Source organism: Sturnus vulgaris, chromosome 19 (genome assembly GCF_052056855.1).
Source record: "Sturnus vulgaris isolate bStuVul1 chromosome 19, bStuVul1.hap1, whole genome shotgun sequence".
In the NCBI taxonomy this organism is placed as follows: Eukaryota; Metazoa; Chordata; class Aves; order Passeriformes; family Sturnidae; genus Sturnus; species Sturnus vulgaris.
In genome coordinates, this window is record NC_142261.1 from 2,591,702 (window position 1) to 2,608,059 (window position 16,358).

General features: G+C 53.7%; 1 protein-coding gene across 3 annotated transcripts; it reads left to right on the forward strand.

Annotated features, from left to right (window-relative positions):
• Positions 1 to 2,754: 2,754 nt before the first annotated feature.
• Positions 2,755 to 16,161, forward strand: ABCB9 (ATP binding cassette subfamily B member 9). Of its 3 annotated transcripts, none has more exons than XM_088175821.1 (12): positions 2,755 to 2,849; positions 4,322 to 5,015; positions 5,370 to 5,484; positions 5,937 to 6,067; positions 7,062 to 7,267; positions 7,656 to 7,853; positions 9,429 to 9,557; positions 10,676 to 10,864; positions 11,382 to 11,555; positions 12,961 to 13,120; positions 13,212 to 13,348; positions 14,447 to 16,161. In XM_088175821.1, exons 2-12 carry the CDS (start codon positions 4,403 to 4,405, stop codon positions 14,774 to 14,776), a joined length of 2,382 nt encoding a protein of 793 aa, XP_088031947.1. In that variant the 5' UTR covers positions 2,755 to 2,849; positions 4,322 to 4,402; the 3' UTR covers positions 14,777 to 16,161. The 3 variants fall into 3 exon arrangements, with proteins under 3 accessions (XP_088031947.1, XP_088031948.1, XP_014730403.1); XM_088175822.1 differs by having other exon boundaries at positions 2,780 to 2,862; XM_014874917.2 differs by lacking the exon at positions 2,755 to 2,849 and having other exon boundaries at positions 2,915 to 5,015.
• Positions 16,162 to 16,358: the final 197 nt, after the last annotated feature.

Genomic DNA, 16,358 nt, shown 5'->3' on the forward strand with positions numbered 1-16,358 from the left:
AAGTGGCCCAGTGGGCAGGGAGAGGAACTTGGGGAGCAAAGTCAGCATGCAGCTCCTGACTCTCTGACGTGCTGGGTGACCTTGGGCAGCTCATTTTGTCTGTTCCTTAGTTCCCTCACTTGAAAAGTGACCTCAGTGTCCCCTGTGATGTACTTGGTGAGCTGTGTGCCAGAAAATCACAGACAAGGCTCAAGTGCTTTGTTTGCTCAGTCATTTCTTACACTTAGTCAGGGTTTTGTGGTTCTCTCTGATCTCACCCTGGACCGTGATTGTTCTTGCCAGGGAACGACAGGAGGAATGTGGGACAGGAGAGTGGAGGGCCTGGGAGCTGGATATGTAGGATCTGATCTCTTTGGCAGCTCACACCCACTGTCTCAGCTCCCCTTTTGTGAAACGGAGCTGTAAATCATGGCACGGGGCAGTGACAGGTCTGTCCTGTCCCTAAGGGAACCTCTGCTTTTGGGATCGCAGCTCTCCTGCATCCAGGCAGGGATTGGGGCCGTAATTAACAGGAGATGATAAAGCTTCCCTGGGCTTTGTGGCACTCCAGCCTAGGTCCCCTTCTGCCCTCTACTGATGGAGCACTGACAGCTCTGGGTACGGCATGAAATTGCAGTTTCACATTGCAAGGTCTCCTGCTGGTTTAGGGTGGTGAGAACAAGGCTGGGAAGCCTCTGCTGGGTCCCTCCCTTGCCCCAGGTGCATCCAGCTTTGGCACTGCCAGCTCTCACTCACTCAGCCTCTCTTAGGAGGAGAGACTGGGAGCTGGGCCTGCTCAGTCTGGAGAAGACTGAGAGGGGATCTCATCAACGCACAGAAATATCTCTGTGGGGTGTCAGATGACTGAGGCTCTTCTGAGTGGTGCCCAGTGACAGGATGAGGAGGAATGGCCATAAATTAAACCACAAGAAGTTTCGCCTCAACATGAGGAAGAGCTTCTTTCCATGGAGGCTGGCAGAGCACTGGAACTGCCCAGGGAGGTCTTGGATTCTTCCTCTGTGGAGACATTCCAAACCCACCTGCACGTGTTCCTGTGTCACCTGCTCCAGGTGACTCTGCCTGGCCTGGATGATCTCCAGAGGTCCCTTCCAACCCTCAGGATTCTTTGATTCTGGGATTGATTCACTGGGTTTGTGCTGATTCCTGAGTGACACCTCGAAGCCCAGCCCCTCCATTGTCCTGACAGGTGATCTCCAACATGACCACTGCCTGCAAGCGGGAGCAGAAGGGTGTGAAAAGGAAAACTCGGAGCCTGCCCTCTCTGGCCTTCAAGGTGGAAGAAAACGTGTTTGCGGGCAGCCCTACCAGCTCCCTGAAGAAGCTGAAGAAGGGCCAGTTTGTGTCATTCCAGATTGAGACAGTGCTGCCCCCTGAGCAGAGCATGTCTGCTGGGAAGAAAACCAGTTAGCCCTGGGGTGTTCTGGGGTCCTGCAGCACCGGGGACAGCACGGGCTGTCCCCAAGGTTTGTGGCCCAGCTGCATGGGAGTGCAGGGTGCAGATGTGCCTGCTCTGTCCTGGGAGAAAGGAAGGGGGAGGTTCACACAAGGGGGAGATTGTTCAGTCCCTTCCTGGTCCAGGTTTGCCCTTGGATCATCCCTCGGACCGAGGGAGGCGGCACCATCCTCGTTTAGTCTGGCAGAGAGAGACTCGGTCCTGCCAGAAAGCTCCACCTTGACTGTGGCTTGGAAGTTGCCCTTTGGGAGTGATTGCACCAAAGCCTGGGAGTGATCTGGGTGCAGATGGAAGAGAAGCAGAAACCAGACCCGGCTTAGCCATGGACAGTGTTTCCTGCAGCTTAAAAGTGTCCCTGCTGTGAGCCTGAGCCAGGAATAGTCACTCCAGGTCTGACTGTTCCTGGTGGATGTGGGAAGGGCTTGAAGTGAGAGATTTTTTTTGTTTGTTTTTATTTTTGGTGGGGGGTTTTTTGTTTGTTTTAAGCACTTATTAGCACAACTAAAATCAACAACAGAATGTGGTATTTTTTGGTTTTAGTGATCCAGGCAGAGAAAAATGAATTTGTCTTTTGTAACGTCACCATTCTGTTCTCTCCAGAAATGGCATGAGCTCCAGGAATCCTGACATCTGTGCTAGTGAGGGTCACTGGGGTGTTTTTAAGCCCAGCCCTCCAAAAGCACACGGAAACTTTGGGATAATGACACTGCCCTGTCCCTCTGTTACCTGTATAGCCCACCTGGATGCATGGGTGCTGTCCAGGGAAGAGCCTGAGCCCTTCCATTCCTTAAGAGTTGGAGTGGGAGGTGAAGGGGAAAAATAACTTACAAGCTGGATTTCTTGAAAGTGGATCCCTCTGTGTTAGGGGTTAATTAAACCCTTGTCAAGTCCCTCTTGAGGGGTTAATTAAACCCCCATTGAGTTCCTCTTTAAGGATTAACTTATTCATCATTGAAATCATTATATATCATTAAAATATTACTTCGAGCACTTTTCCCGGTTGCTTTTGAGCCAACTCCCGTGTTGTATTTTCCTTCTCTACTGCAGAAACGACACAGAACCAATAAAACAATTTTTAAAATTCAAAAACATGTATATTCAGAGAGGATTAAAAAAACCTTCTAAGGTGGGGAAAATGCCGGGGCCGCCTTTGTCGCGTCGGGGCGGGGTTTACCGGGACAGGGCGGATCGGGGCGGGGGGACCGGGGACCCCCAAATTCGGGGCTCGTGGCGAGGGGGGGGTGGGGTCCCGGTGCCGGCCGTGGGCGGGGCCGGGCGCGCGCCGCAGGGGAGGGCGTGGCTGGGGGCGTGTCCAATGCGGGACCACGCCCAGCACCGACCTTGTTCCCGGGACGCGCCGCCGCCGTTCGCACGGGGCTGATCCCGCTGATCCCCGGTAAGCGCCGCCGGTAAGAGCCGTCCGGGCGGGCGAGGCTGAGCTGCTCGGAAGGGGGGAGCCGTGTGTGGGTGTCCGGCCGGGGTATGGCGGGCACGGCCCTTCCCGGGTGTTCCCCGCCCCGCCTCGGGACATTCTCCTCTGCGGGGAAGGCGGGACGCGAGTGGGGACCTTGGGCTGCTCCTTGGGGGTTGAGGACACTGCTGCGGGTTGTGGGGAGCTGCGGTGGCTGCCTCCTCCTCCTCCTCCTTCTCCTCCTCCTCCTCCATGGGCCGGATCCGCGCAGCTTTGCAGCGGATGGCAGCAGCGAGCACCCTGGGAAGCGTGCGCTGCTCCTCCCTGGCATCTCTGCTCTGCTGTGCCTCCATCCCTCCTTCCCCACCCACCCCGTGCTTCCCCAAACTGCAGCCTCTGCCCTGCTTTCCTCCGCTTTTTTAGCTTTTTATCCCACTTGCCCGCCCACCCAGCAGCTCTCGCCCAAGGGCGCAGCTTGTCCGGCGCCAAGGGCTGCCCTTGGTCCCCGTGGTTTGGATTTGGGGGGCCGCAGTCACACAGCCGGAGTGTGGCCGGCACATGGCACCCCTTGTGCGGTGCCTCCCGCACTGTGCACCGTCACGAGCTGCTGACCCAGCACAAATTTCAAGGACCTCGCTCTTGCCATCCTCAGGGCATGGCATCGGAGCAGGTGAGCGGCTCGCCCGGCTTAGAGCAAGTCGAGCTTTTCTGCCCTTTCCCGTGTCCATTCGGAGCCTGCCCCATCATCGCTGCTGCCGGACAGAGCCCCGGGCGATAGCAAAGGCAGCGTCGCTCCCGCCCGGAGCCTTCCTCTCCCGCGGGACGCAGCTGTGGAATTCCAATCCATTTTTAATTTCCTCTCGGGATTTCTGTTGTGTCATTGAACTGCACGCTGGCTGCACGGCGGGTTTAGTGGGCTACCCCGAATTAATATCCAGGAGGGCTGGGGACAGTAAGATATGACAAGCTGCAGTACGTATGGTTTAGTCTTATTTTGATGAAGGTGATCCATTGTAGAGCTGAGCTACTCCCCTGTCTGCTTTCCTACGGTTTTGACTGTTTGGTTTCAGCTTTGTCCTGGGAAAGGTGGGCAGGGACTCTGGGATCATGACTGTCCAAGTTTAAGACCTACACGGCTCTCTAGAGCAGGACACGTGGCTGCACGTCGTGGCAGCACCCAGCAAGCAGGGACAAAGATTCCCATGGGGATGTGCAGATTCCTGCCTTGGGATTCAGGATGGGTGAAGTCATCCGGGAGGGAAGTTTGTCTTCGTTTGTGCTGCTCATTTAATGAAATACCTTGGGGCGTGTGCAGCAGGGGAGGGAGGTGCAGACAGTGGTGTCTGGGGTCAGGATGGGTCGGTGGGGAGCTGACACGGTTGTCCCCCCATCCTGCTTCCCTTTCCCCGCCTCTTCCCTGGGTTAAATAACCCTGTCCCGTTCTTCACAACCCGCAGCAGAGGCCAACATGAGCACACCCTTCCTGTGTTAGTGCTGCCCGTCTCCACGTCAGTGATCCCCCCAGTCCGGTGACGAGGATGCGCGCCTGGAAGGCGGTGGCCAGCACGCTGGCGCTCAGCGGGGCTGACGTGGTGGTCACCACGCTGCTCTACACCCACGGCCAGGGCGGCCGGAATGTCCTGCAGGACCTGCGGCACTTCAACATCTTCAACTCTCTGCTGGACATCTGGGGGGGCTGCCTGTACCGCAGCTGTGTGCTGCTGGGGGCCGCCATCGGCGTGGCCACCAACACGGCCTATGGCCCCCGGCGCCTGCGGGCATCGCGGACCTTCATCGCCGTCGTCTGCCTCCTCATGGGCATCTACATGATGGTGAAGCTGCTGCTCTACTCCGAGGTGCGGAAGACCATCAGGGACCCCTGGTTCTGGGGGCTCTTTGCCTGGACCTACGTGGCGCTGGCGGCCACCTTCGGGCTGTGGCAGCTGCTGGCCTGTGTCACCTCTTCCCGTGAGGCGCTGGGGCCCGGCTCCGAGTCCCGTGCTGAGGTGGAGGAGAGCTGTGATGGGGGCACCCCGAGGGACAAGAGGGAGGAGGCAGCAGGTCCCACCATCCATAAACTGCTGTCCTACACCAAGCCTGATGCCTTCTTCCTGGGCATCGCCTCCTTCTTCCTCCTTGTGGCCGCCTTGGGTGAGTGAAGGGACCAGGCAGGGCATGGTCTGCTCCTATCCTCACCAGGAGGGATGGAGGAGCCCTGGTGGTAGGGCTTGGAAGCACCCTAGGATTGCTTTTTTTGGGGGTGCTGTGTGGCATGTGCTGCATGGGGTGGGTGAAAAATGCAATGGGGCAAAATCAATGCAATAGGGGATAAAATACGCTGGGAGTGCAACATCCCCATGTGCCTCTCAGGGTGTATTGTGTAATGGCTGAGTATCTCTGTGGTGGGGATGGGGCTGTCCACAGGCTGTCACAGCTGGGAATACAGGTCCTGTGCCAATCCCACGCAGTGGGGCTGACCCTCCATGTCCTGTGCTTGTCCTGTAGGAGAGACCTTCCTGCCCTACTACACGGGGCTGGCCATCGACGGCATCGTGGTGCAGAAGAGCATGGATCGCTTCTCCACAGCAGTGCTGGTCATGTCACTGCTCGCCATAGGAAGGTAATCCAGGGGCTGGATTTGGCCCTGGCAAGGAGTTTGGGGTTTACCCACAGGAGCTTGTGGTGATGGTGGGCACAGGCACCCACTCCACCAGTTCACTGCCAGACCCCAGGGATGTGCTGTGAATTCTTGATGCAGAAAGGCTGTGGCTGGCAGTCACGAGGCCTTTATGTAGCCCTTCATGTCCATCTGCTGGAGGTGGGGGAGCAGGAATGGACAAAGGGAATGGGTTCCTTGGGCAATGCTGTTCCAGCAGTGCTGTGTTCCCTCCCAAAACTTGTGACTACAATGATTAGGACCAGCCAGCACTGTGCTGGTGGCACCCAGGAGAGGTGTGGGCTGGTGATAAGTGGTGTCAGCACTGCCCAGGCCCTTGGCCCGGCGTGGGGGTGTTTGTGTTGCTGAGAGGGTTTCGTGTCCATGGCTCTATAACGTTTCTTATCTGCAATTAGCTCATTTGCCGCAGGTATCCGGGGCGGCGTTTTTACGCTCATCTTCGCAAGACTGAACATCCGCCTTCGCAACTGCCTCTTCAGGTCACTGGTGTCTCAGGAGATGAGTTTTTTTGATGAGAATCGCACAGGTTGGTTCCTCTCTCACCTGGATGTGCTCTCACCCCTCTATCCCATCCCAGATTTTTTCCCCTTGGCTTGCTCTACTGTCCTACAGCAGACTGGGGGCAGCCAGAGGCAGCACCCACGTGCTCGTGGTTAGAAACAGAGGCAGAAAGCTCTTCCCTTTCTGTTGCCTCCCTCCGTGGGGATGTCCCATTGCCACCCATGGCCTGGCATCCAGAAATCCCACCCCCAAAACTCCCATTTCCTTCCTTCCATCAGTGCCTATTGGTGGGCTGCTCTCCAGCTCTGCTCCTGTCCCTGTCACCTTGGATGTGTGAGGCTTGCTGGGTGTACTTTCCCCACTTGCAGTTCAGTCCTGTCCCAGTCCTAGGCTGTGCCACTCTGGTGTAGCTTCCACACATTTAATTTTGTCTCGGTGGTATTTTTAGTTTTGAGGCTGTTGCTGTATTTAGCAGTGCCTTGGTAGCTGAGGACAGCAGAGATGTTACTGGAAGTGGGATACAGGTAACCCTGGACTTGCACAAAAACATGGGAATTCAGCTGGACTCAAACACAGGCCAAGGATTTAGGAGTTCAGTGTGGTGTTTGCTGGCTGTAACACTCAGCTCCACCAAAAGGCACCGCCAGAGCTTCATCCCTCAGTAGCTGGACCCATGTCATCAGGTCCCTTCGGTCAGCTCCAGGCTGTGGACTGTGTGCAGCCTTGTGGGCTGCCCTCCATCATAGGGTGCTGCCACAGTCCTCTTTGCCGTCCCACAGCCACCTTTGGTGACCCAGGGATGTAGCTTGTGCCCCCTGCTCCTCATGCACTCAGCAATCCAAGCTCCTCTGTTTTGCTTTGTATCCACAGCAGTGGAGAGTTGCCCCCCTTCCATGCCACCCTTCAGACCCCCAGCTGGTTGGATGGGGAGCTCCATCTGGCCCTTGGCATGGCTGTGCAGTGACCTGCTGTGGTGACACGTCCCTGCTCTCCCCTTCCCTGACCCCTCGTTGCTGCAGGGGACGTCATCTCCCGCCTGACGTCGGACACGACCATCGTGAGCGACCTGGTCTCCCAGAACATCAACATCTTCCTGCGCAACGTGGTGAAGGCCACGGGCGTCATCTTCTTCATGTTCAGCCTCTCCTGGAAGCTCTCCCTGGTCACCTTCATGGGCTTCCCCATCATCATGCTGGTGTCTGATGTCTATGGGAAGTACTACCAGGTAGGCAGGAGCAGCTGGCATTGCCACAGTGCTGGGCTGGTCTCCCTGGGAAGCCATCAAAGATCTTTTGGGTGGCCTTGGAGCTGGCGGGAGTGATGCTGGAGTGTTTTGCTGCCAGCAGTGGGGGCAAGAAGGTGACATTAAACATGTGTGGGCAGACAGGTGTAGTCTGGGCTCTTACCTTACTTTGTGCCCAGGAGTGGAAGCATCTCAGGTCTAACAGAAGAGGTATCTGGGCTGTAGAATGTCCTGTATGCATCTGCCTGTCCTTGTGCCATCTCTCCTCCCCATTTGGAATCCCTTGGTGGGGTCCTAGAGCATGGGGCGAGCAGGGAGATGTGAGCCTGGCACCTGCTAAGCTCCCTCTGCCTCCCCCTGCTCCCTGCAGAAGCTCTCCAAGGATGTGCAGAGCGCTCTGGCCAAGGCCAACAACACGGCTGAGGAGACCATCTCGGCCATGAAGACTGTCCGCAGCTTCGCCAACGAGGAGACGGAGGCCAACGTGTACTGGCAGAAGCTGCAGCAGGTGTACAAGCTCAACAAGAGGGAGGCCATGGCTTACACCTACTACGTCTGGTCCAGCGGGGTAGGTGATGGCCCTGGGGTTTCCCTGTGTGGGGCTGGGGTGGGCAGGGGAGTCTCTCGAGATCCCAAAGCACTCGTGGTTCTCCTCTGCTTCCAGGGAACTCTGTGAGGTGATCCCCGCCCTGCTGCCCGCTGCCAGCAATCCCCGGGCTCTTCATCATTTGTTATTTTCATCCATCAAAAAAACGCATCCCATTCCACCTCGAGGCAGCACTGTGTCATCCCATGGAACTGCCTGTTTTCCCCTGCAAATGGGGCAATAATTGATAAGAGCTCAAGGTCGTGGAGCAGCCCATGGCTGCGTGGTGCTGCAGTGTGTGCCTGTGCCAGCTCCGCTCCGGGGCTCCGGCTGGGAACAGCCGCGCCGTTGGTTGAGCTCCTGCTCGGGAACGGAGATTTTCTGCGTGTGGGTGGTGGCAGGGGGAGGCTGCTGGGCTTTGGCTTTGGGCTTTTTTTGTTGTTTTGTTTTTTTTGGTTTTTTTTTTTTCTCCCCCTGCAAAATGCTTTTTCATCATTTAACACCAGATGGTTTGGGATTTCTCCAGCTTCGGCGCAGCCCTCGTGTGAGGCTGCCCTTGTCTCTGCACCTTCAGGGATCAGGGCAGTCACTGGTGAAGGGTCTGTGAGTTACGGTGCCTTCATGCAGCTGTGAGATTTTATGGCTTCCCAAGTCTGGAAACAAAATGGGAGCATTATTAGCATTGTTTCTGGGCTCCCAGGTGAAGCTGGAGCATGAACTGGGTTGACACTGATCCTGACAAATCTAAGAAGGCAAAAGCCCTCAAAAACCGCTCCTGCAGGGCTGATGTAGAAGGAAGACAATGGATATAGCTCAGCCGTGGTAGAGTCTTTCTTGGAGGGAACGCAGGCGCTTAAGGTCAGATCATGGCAGAGCTACAGAGGAGGAATTTATGTGAATTTACAGCCTCTTCTGGTCCCACAGGGCACCAGGGCATCACTGCTTTTTGGAGCACCAGGGCAGCATGGAACTAAACCAGCTAAATAAAAGATGCTGGTATTTGTCACATCAGAGCTGATCTGTCTCCTTTCTAGAGTAGGTGGTACCCCCCACACTCACTTCAGACAGCAGCTGGGGTTATACTTCAGGGACTTGTACAGGCAAGGAAGATATTCTGCATTAACTCCTGGCTTGACTCTGTGTTCTAAATTAAAATGTGTCACACTCATATAACAGAAAGTTTATTTTAGTGGTGTGGTGACTGCTTGCCTTGGATAATTTAACATAGATTATTATGCTTGAGGACCTTAGTTCAAGAGAGTTCATGAGATGCTCTGTTATTTCAGATAAATTCTGCCTCCTTGGCTGTTGTCCCTTGGGACTTGTTTTTTTGAAAGATATCTGCCCAGCTCCTTAAATCAGCCCATGTACTTGAGTTGTTTTTCTCATTTTTATGCTCACTCCTAGGGCTGTCAGCTGCACTGTCAGGGATCCTCAGCTCAGGGCTCAAAGAATAAATGTCAGCACCTGAGGTTTGGGCTGTTGTGTGAGTAATGACAAATGCACCAAAACAAGCACCTTGTCCTTGCTGATCCTGGGGTGTTTTCTTGCTTTCAGCTGACCCTGCTGGTGGTCCAGGTCAGCATCCTTTACTACGGTGGGCACCTCGTGATCTCTGGGCAAATGACAAGTGGAAATCTGATATCTTTCATCATTTATGAGTTTGTCTTGGGAGACTGCATGGAGGTGAGTCAGTTTTAGCAGGGAATCCCAGAATGGGTTGGGTTGGAAGGGACCTTAAAGACCATCTCATTCCAACTCCCTGCCATGGGCAGGGGGGTCACCTTCCACACCTTCCCAGGCTGCTCCAAGCCTCATCCAACCCAGCCTTGGACACTTCCATGGGTGGGGCAGCCACAGCTTCTCTGGCCTGTGCCTGGGCCTCCCCACACTCTGGGCTACCCTTTCTATCTCCCAGAAGGTCACAGGGCAGTTGCAGGGAGAGATCCAGTGCTGACATTCCCATGACACACTTCTTTGGTGCTGGGGCACTGCCAGAGGGGGGTTCTCCTCTCAGCTCCTCCCCTGCTGTGGTCTCACAACCTTCATGTTCTTGAAGAAGCTTGTCCCCCAAAAAGGCAACTGAGACCAGAGGGGTCAGGCTGGCCCTGCTGAAGGGCAGAGCCCTGGCTGCCTGCCAAGCACATTTCCTGGTGTGAAGAATGAAGGGATTACAAAGCTGCCTGTTAAATTTCAGGCTTCATTAAAAACTTAATTATATTACTTTTTTTTTTTCCCCTGGAATAGGCTGCAAGCTGGTGTGTTGGCAGCATGCTAGCAAGATGGGACTGTGGGTGGGATGGTAGAGCCCACCCAGGGCTGCCTTCCCCTTGCAGAGGCATAAACTTGACTAATCCAGGCAGGAATGATCCAGTCGAGGTTTCCTCACAGCCAAGCGTGGTTTTGGTGGTGCTACAGCCTCTGTGCAGGGGCAGAGCAGAGCTGGAGGCAGCTTGCCTGGCTCTCACCATCTGTTCAGATGGCTGCAGGCTCTGGTGGGGTTTCCAAGCTGTGGTTTTGGTTTTAGATTTAGTTTGGTTTGGGGCTTTTTTCCCCTCCTGGTGGGACAGGCTGTTACAGTACAAACTGTTCTGCAGCTCTGGGTTTAATATTGAAAAACTCCCTTTCCCTGGGGTGTCCATGTATCCCTTCCATACCCAAAAGAGGAAGAAGAGTTTTCTTTTCCTGTGTCTGACAGTCAGTGTCAGGCAATGGGAGATTTGGGAATGCTTCAGCCATTCTTATGAGTGGCACTGATTCCCCCATCACTGGGGAAGGTCTCACCGTGTCCTCTTCCCTTCCAGTCCATTGGCTCTGTGTACAGTGGCCTCATGCAGGGAGTGGGGGCTGCTGAGAAGGTCTTTGAGTTCATCGACCGCAAGCCCACGATGGTGCACGACGGGTCCCTGGCCCCGGATCACGTGGATGGGAAGGTGGAGTTCAGGAATGTCACCTTTTCCTACCGCACTCGCTCCGCGACGCAGGTGCTGCAGGTGAGCCCCGTGGGCACTGCCCGCTCCCAGCACCACGGGCTGCTGCTCCAGCCTGGCCACAGCCAAAGCCCAGCCCGTGGGGAGTGTCAGCTGCCTGTCAGAGATGTGTGAAGGCAGGAAAACAGGCAGCGGGTGTTTAGGGCCGGCCTTCCTTACAAGGAATGAGATTTATTAATAAAAGCCTTGTTCCCTGCTCAGGCATTAAACATGTCAGCGTGGTACAGGGCTTTGTGCCAAGCTGCCTCAGACTGTTTCCATGGGAGAGGGGCTGGGATCATGAGGCAGGGGGAAGCAGCAAAGAGGTCAGTTTGCTTTTTAGAGGACCTGCTACATCAGCAGGCAAATCTGAAGCACTTTGGAGGCTTCTTGCTTGCTGAGAGCCAGGAGAGATGGCTAATGTGGCATATCACCAAGGCAGAGGGTCACTGTGGCCAGATTCTGGCTACTTCTCTTATGCAGTGCCCTAGGATGCTGAGAAAAGCCTGGACCTGAGCACACTCTCCCATCCATGTTGCAGAACGTGTCCTTCACCCTGCACCCTGGCAAAGTGACAGCACTGGTGGGCCCTTCAGGGAGTGGGAAGAGCTCCTGTGTCAACATCCTGGAGAACTTCTACCCTCTGCAGGACGGGCAGGTGCTGCTGGATGGGCGTCCCATTAACATGTACGATCACAAGTACCTGCACTCCGTGGTACGAGCGACTGATAAGTGTATTCTGGTTGTGCTGCCTGTGTTCTGCTTAGCCCAGTGACCACCTGCAGGGCTCAGAGGGGATGCATGGCACTGCTGCACGTTGCTTTGGATTTGATCTGGCAGCTTCAGAAACGTCCAGAAAGCTGGAGGCTTGGAAGTGGTCCAAGAAATTAATTTGGATAATTTGTGGGGGTGGAAGGGAAAGGGATGGAGGGTGGTTTCAAGGGGAAGGGGAAGCCTTCCAAAAACAGAACAAAAACCATGTTTTGTTTGGTATTTTTTGGCCAACACAGTAGAAATACATTTTTGGCTGTTGGATTAATTATCATCTAAATTGGGTTTGGAAAAGGGTTTTGCATTCCTCCAGCAATTTCTACCTTAAGATCTTAGAGTAATTCTCAGCTAATGGGGAGTTAAACCTCTCAGGATCCTGGAAGCAGCTGGAGCACCAGAAGGGCTGGTGCTTTGCCTAGGAGAGGGGTCTGGGCCCCTCAGCTCTCATCTGTGTGTCTGCACAGATCAGCCTTCATCTCTGCAAGTAACTGCCTCCTTTGTTTGCCCCCAGAGCAAATGGCCTCAGCAGCCAGCAGGAAAACCTGAAAACAATTGATCAGAGACAGGCTGGAAAGCCAAAGTCACTGTGACTAATTTACATTCCCTGCCCGTATGGAGTGAAAATCAAAGGCCAAGCAAGCCTTTCAGTTTAGAAAGCCTGGTGTGGTGTTAGGAACTTGGGGAGAAGTCAATTAAAATATGACCCTGTCTCCCTGGCTCTCTCATGCACAGTTCCGAGTAACAGTTTGAAAGGTTTGATTTATTCCAATATTAAGGGTTTGATAAAGCAGCTGAATGTGACAGGTAACAGCCATGGCTATAAGGCAGGACAGGGAGACTGTTGCTAAGCAATTAAGGAATTGCAGTAGTTACCTCCCTAACTTGCTCATTTGGGATTAAAAGATGCAAGAGGGCTCATTCACACAGCCCAAGTGTGATTACTGGCCTTGAAAGGAAAATCAGCAAGGGCCTGGGAGAGGGTCTCTCCAGCTTGACTTACCCAACAACTGGTTTTCCACTCTGGGAAAAGCAAACAGTGATGGGAATAGCAGATCTGGAGCAAAACCACAGCATGCTTTAGCAGGGAGAAGCCCATCCCAGATGCCAACATGCCAGCATTGCATCAGGTTTCTTTCCTGCAAGATGGCTTTCCAGCAGAAGATGCAAACTGGGTACCCTGACACTGGCATCCTCACTGGAAGCTCACCTTGAGCACTTCTTTATTTTGGTTAATGACATTTCTGTATCTTGATCTCGGTCCTTACTCAGCAGGAGCAAATATCAACAGTCTGAGATATCGTGCAGTGCCTGTTCTGCTCCTGACCCCTGCTCTCCCTTGCTTCCTGCAGATCTCCCTGGTGAGCCAGGAGCCCGTGCTGTTCGCCCGCTCCATTGCAGATAATATTTCCTATGGTTTAACTTCAGCCTCCTTCGAGTCAGTGGTTCAGGCTGCCCAGAAAGCCAACGCCCACAACTTCATCACCGAGCTCCAGGACGGCTACCACACAGGTACCACCCCCCTGCTGAGCCTGGCAGCTGCACTCCTGGCATCTCTTGGTTTTTATTTTGACCACTTCCTCTCTCTCCATTCACCCAACAGAGGCAGGTGAAAAGGGAGCTCAGCTGTCAGGTGGGCAGAAGCAGAGGGTGGCGATTGCCAGGGCCTTGATCCGAGCCCCTCCCATCCTCATCCTGGATGAAGCCACGAGCGCTCTGGATGCAGAGAGCGAGCACGCGGTGAGCGCCTGGCCTGGGTGTTTGGCCAAAGAGGCTTTGGAGGACAGGCTGTAGCCTCAGTTTGCAGGCAGTGGACAAACTTAGTCTTGACATGGTGCAGTCAGAATGCTATTCGGAATGATCAGAATTCCTGCTAATTCCGTAGCAGGAATTTGCTTCCAATACTCTTGTAGCCACCAGGAAAGGAATAATTCAATGCTCACAGCAGCCAGTGCCTGATAAAACTGATGAGGTAGGGGGTCTTTGCTGATTTTGTCAATGTGGGAAGTGTTAATTGGCATACAGAGACTCAGTGCAGCCTTTTAGGACAGGATACAGAGGAAAACCCTAAAATGGTACTGCAGCAAGGAGAGTAGGACTGCCTGAGCTCAAATCCCAGCCGAGGCACCAAGGAAGCCACACTTGCAGGAAGAGCCTTGAGCATCCTGTGAACTGGTTTCTCTGTCTAGGATGTGATGTACCAGCAGCAGTTTGGTCTCCCTGATGCCATGACATGAGGGGAAAGCCTGTTAAAGGCTGGGATTTGAGGATATGCGTCCAATCCCAGATGACAAATCCTGCCGGGGCAGTGCAGTTGTCTGACCTTGGAGCAGTTTGCTGCTCCCCAGGTCCTCAGTCACATGTGTGGTACCTGATGCCAGCCCAGGGCTGGTTTTGGCTACCATGGGGTGTCAATATGACATGTACGTGATGGCCACCTGCCTGCCTTTAGACGTCAGTGCTATTGTTTCTTGACCGGAGGAAAAAAAACTCTCTTGCCTTGCCTTGATACACTCAGGAAAGGATCCTACTTTTCTGAGCAGCTGCAGTCACCAGGTATCAGCTCCCTGCAGTCTCTGCCAGCACCACGTGGCCTCCAAATATGGGGCCCAGCTGTAACAAGTCCCCATCTTGCAGGATCAAACCTGTGTTCATACCTCACCTGGCTGGACTGCCATGGGTTTGGGCTGCAGCTGGGAGCTGAGCTGGACATGCTGATGCTGGTAGAGCTGCAGGGAGCCAGAGGAGAACACATCTCCTGTCCAGAGGTGTCTGGACACAGCAGCAGAGGTGTCTGCTCTCCCAGTGCCCGGGCACTGACGCCTTTTCTCCCCGCAGATCCAACAGGCGATCTACGGCGACTTGCAGAACCACACGGTGCTCGTCATAGCTCACAGGCTGAGCACTGTGGAGAGGGCACACAACATCATTGTGCTGGACAAGGGCCGCGTGGTGCAGCAGGGCTCGCACAAGGAGCTGATGGAAGAAGGAGGCCTTTATTCCAAGCTGGTGCAGAGACAAATCCTGGGGCTGGAGGGCGGCGGCACGGACAGCGTGCAGCCTGCAGCCCGGGGGGATGCGGTGAAGGCGCCTGGTGGGCTGGAGGAGGAGTTCAGGATAGACCATTCCCTGGCACAGGACGATTTCACCAACGCTGCTCCCAAGTGAGGGCGGCCGCGGCCGGCGCTCGGACGCTCCCTGGACGCTGGGACGGAGCCGCTGGCTCGCCCCATGTCACACACCCTGCAAACACCCCAAACACACACCATAGAGCTTCCTGGTGGCACCTGCCAGCTGACAAAACAGGGATTCACTCGAGGGAGCTTTAGCAATTCTCAGCATTTCTACTGGGTTTCTTTTCTTACTACCAGTAACTCCTCTCGACTGGGACTTTTCTCCCATCGATCTGCATGTGTAACTGCTGTTAACTGTAATGGATGTTAAATGCATGCGTGGAGGGGAAGGTTGAAAACCCCTCCAGGAATTTCAGGGGGTGGCTTTTGTGGCTGGATAGAAAAACGGTGACTGTAAAGCAAGGTCCTGCTCCCTCTGTCAATCTATGGGGCTAATCCAAAGTTGGCTGAAGCCTGTAGGGAGTTCCCTTTGGCTTTGGTGAAAACTGGATCACTCCCATGGAGCTGAATGCCGGGAGAGTTTTGCACTGAGTGCCTGCAGGCTCAGGCTCTCAACCATTGCTGCTGAGCTTGTATCATGTAGTATCCATCCTTGCTGGGACAAGCCAGGGGACCAGGAGGCAGATGTTACTTTCTCATTTGCTCTTGGTGCTTGGTGGGTGTTTGTTTTTAAGGATGAAATGTTTTACCATAACTGGGTTAGGTTTTGGGGCTTGGGGTTTTTTTTGTTTGATTTGTTTGTAGTTTTTTAATGTTATTTGTGTGCACTGTGCAATGTCTGTCTGGCTCCAGCATCCACTGAGAATTGGTCTGTTACTTCAGAATTTTTTTTAACTCACAACCCCGGTGCTGGTGTGAAAAAAAAAAACACTACTAAAGACAGGCATAAAACACTAAAAGATAGCACTTTATAAATCCCACCAAAGCTTTGTTCAGCTTCAGGCCATGCTAGCGACTTCACTGCATGGGAAATCCGTTCTGTCACGTTCCTTGAAGTCCAACTTCAGCTGCCTGAACTTTATAATGTGTTTCTTTGAATATAATTTATTTTAGTATGAGGGATAGAAAGAAATGTGTTGCTCCTAGCCCTTTGGGGTAATGGCTCTGGCTTAGTAGTGTTATCTTGCTATAGATTGGTGAAAAATCCTATGCAGCCAGGCAGGTGCTGTTTTAAAAATAGCATTTCTAGGGGAACACTGACTTCAAACTCTACATAGTTAAGAAATTCTCTCAAGCACTTTAGCTCTCATGTTTTCTGATACTTGAATGCTGCTGCATTTTCCTTTCCAGCAGGTTTGCATTTTTGTTATTGGCAATGTTTTGTTTTCATTTAGCAATGTTTTACAAACTCTAAATTTAGTGTCCTTGAGGAGGGATGCTCAAAAGAAATAAAATACTACCTCTGCCACTCAACATCGAGCCACTCTGGTTGGGGGTGTTTTTTGCTTTCTGGGTTTTCAAGGTAACGTTCATCTGACACCACAGCTGAATGCAGCTGCTCGTGCACGTGTTCTGGGGAATGACAGGAGGAGCCCACAGAGAGGGAGGTATGTCAAACACTTCAGCATCTGATAATGGCTGGGAGCCCAGCAGTCAGGGTAACTCATTTCCATCCC

Excerpts from the sequence above, each read along its gene's own strand:
- ABCB9 (XM_088175821.1), top strand. The coding sequence starts at position 4,403 with ATGCGCGCCTGGAAGGCGGTGGCCAGCACGCTGGCGCTCAGCGGGGCT. Across the intron at positions 6,068-7,061 it reads TTTTGATGAGAATCGCACAG|GGGACGTCATCTCCCGCCTG; the intron begins GTTGGTTCCTCT and ends TCGTTGCTGCAG. Across the intron at positions 13,349-14,446 it reads ATGCAGAGAGCGAGCACGCG|ATCCAACAGGCGATCTACGG; the intron begins GTGAGCGCCTGG and ends TTCTCCCCGCAG.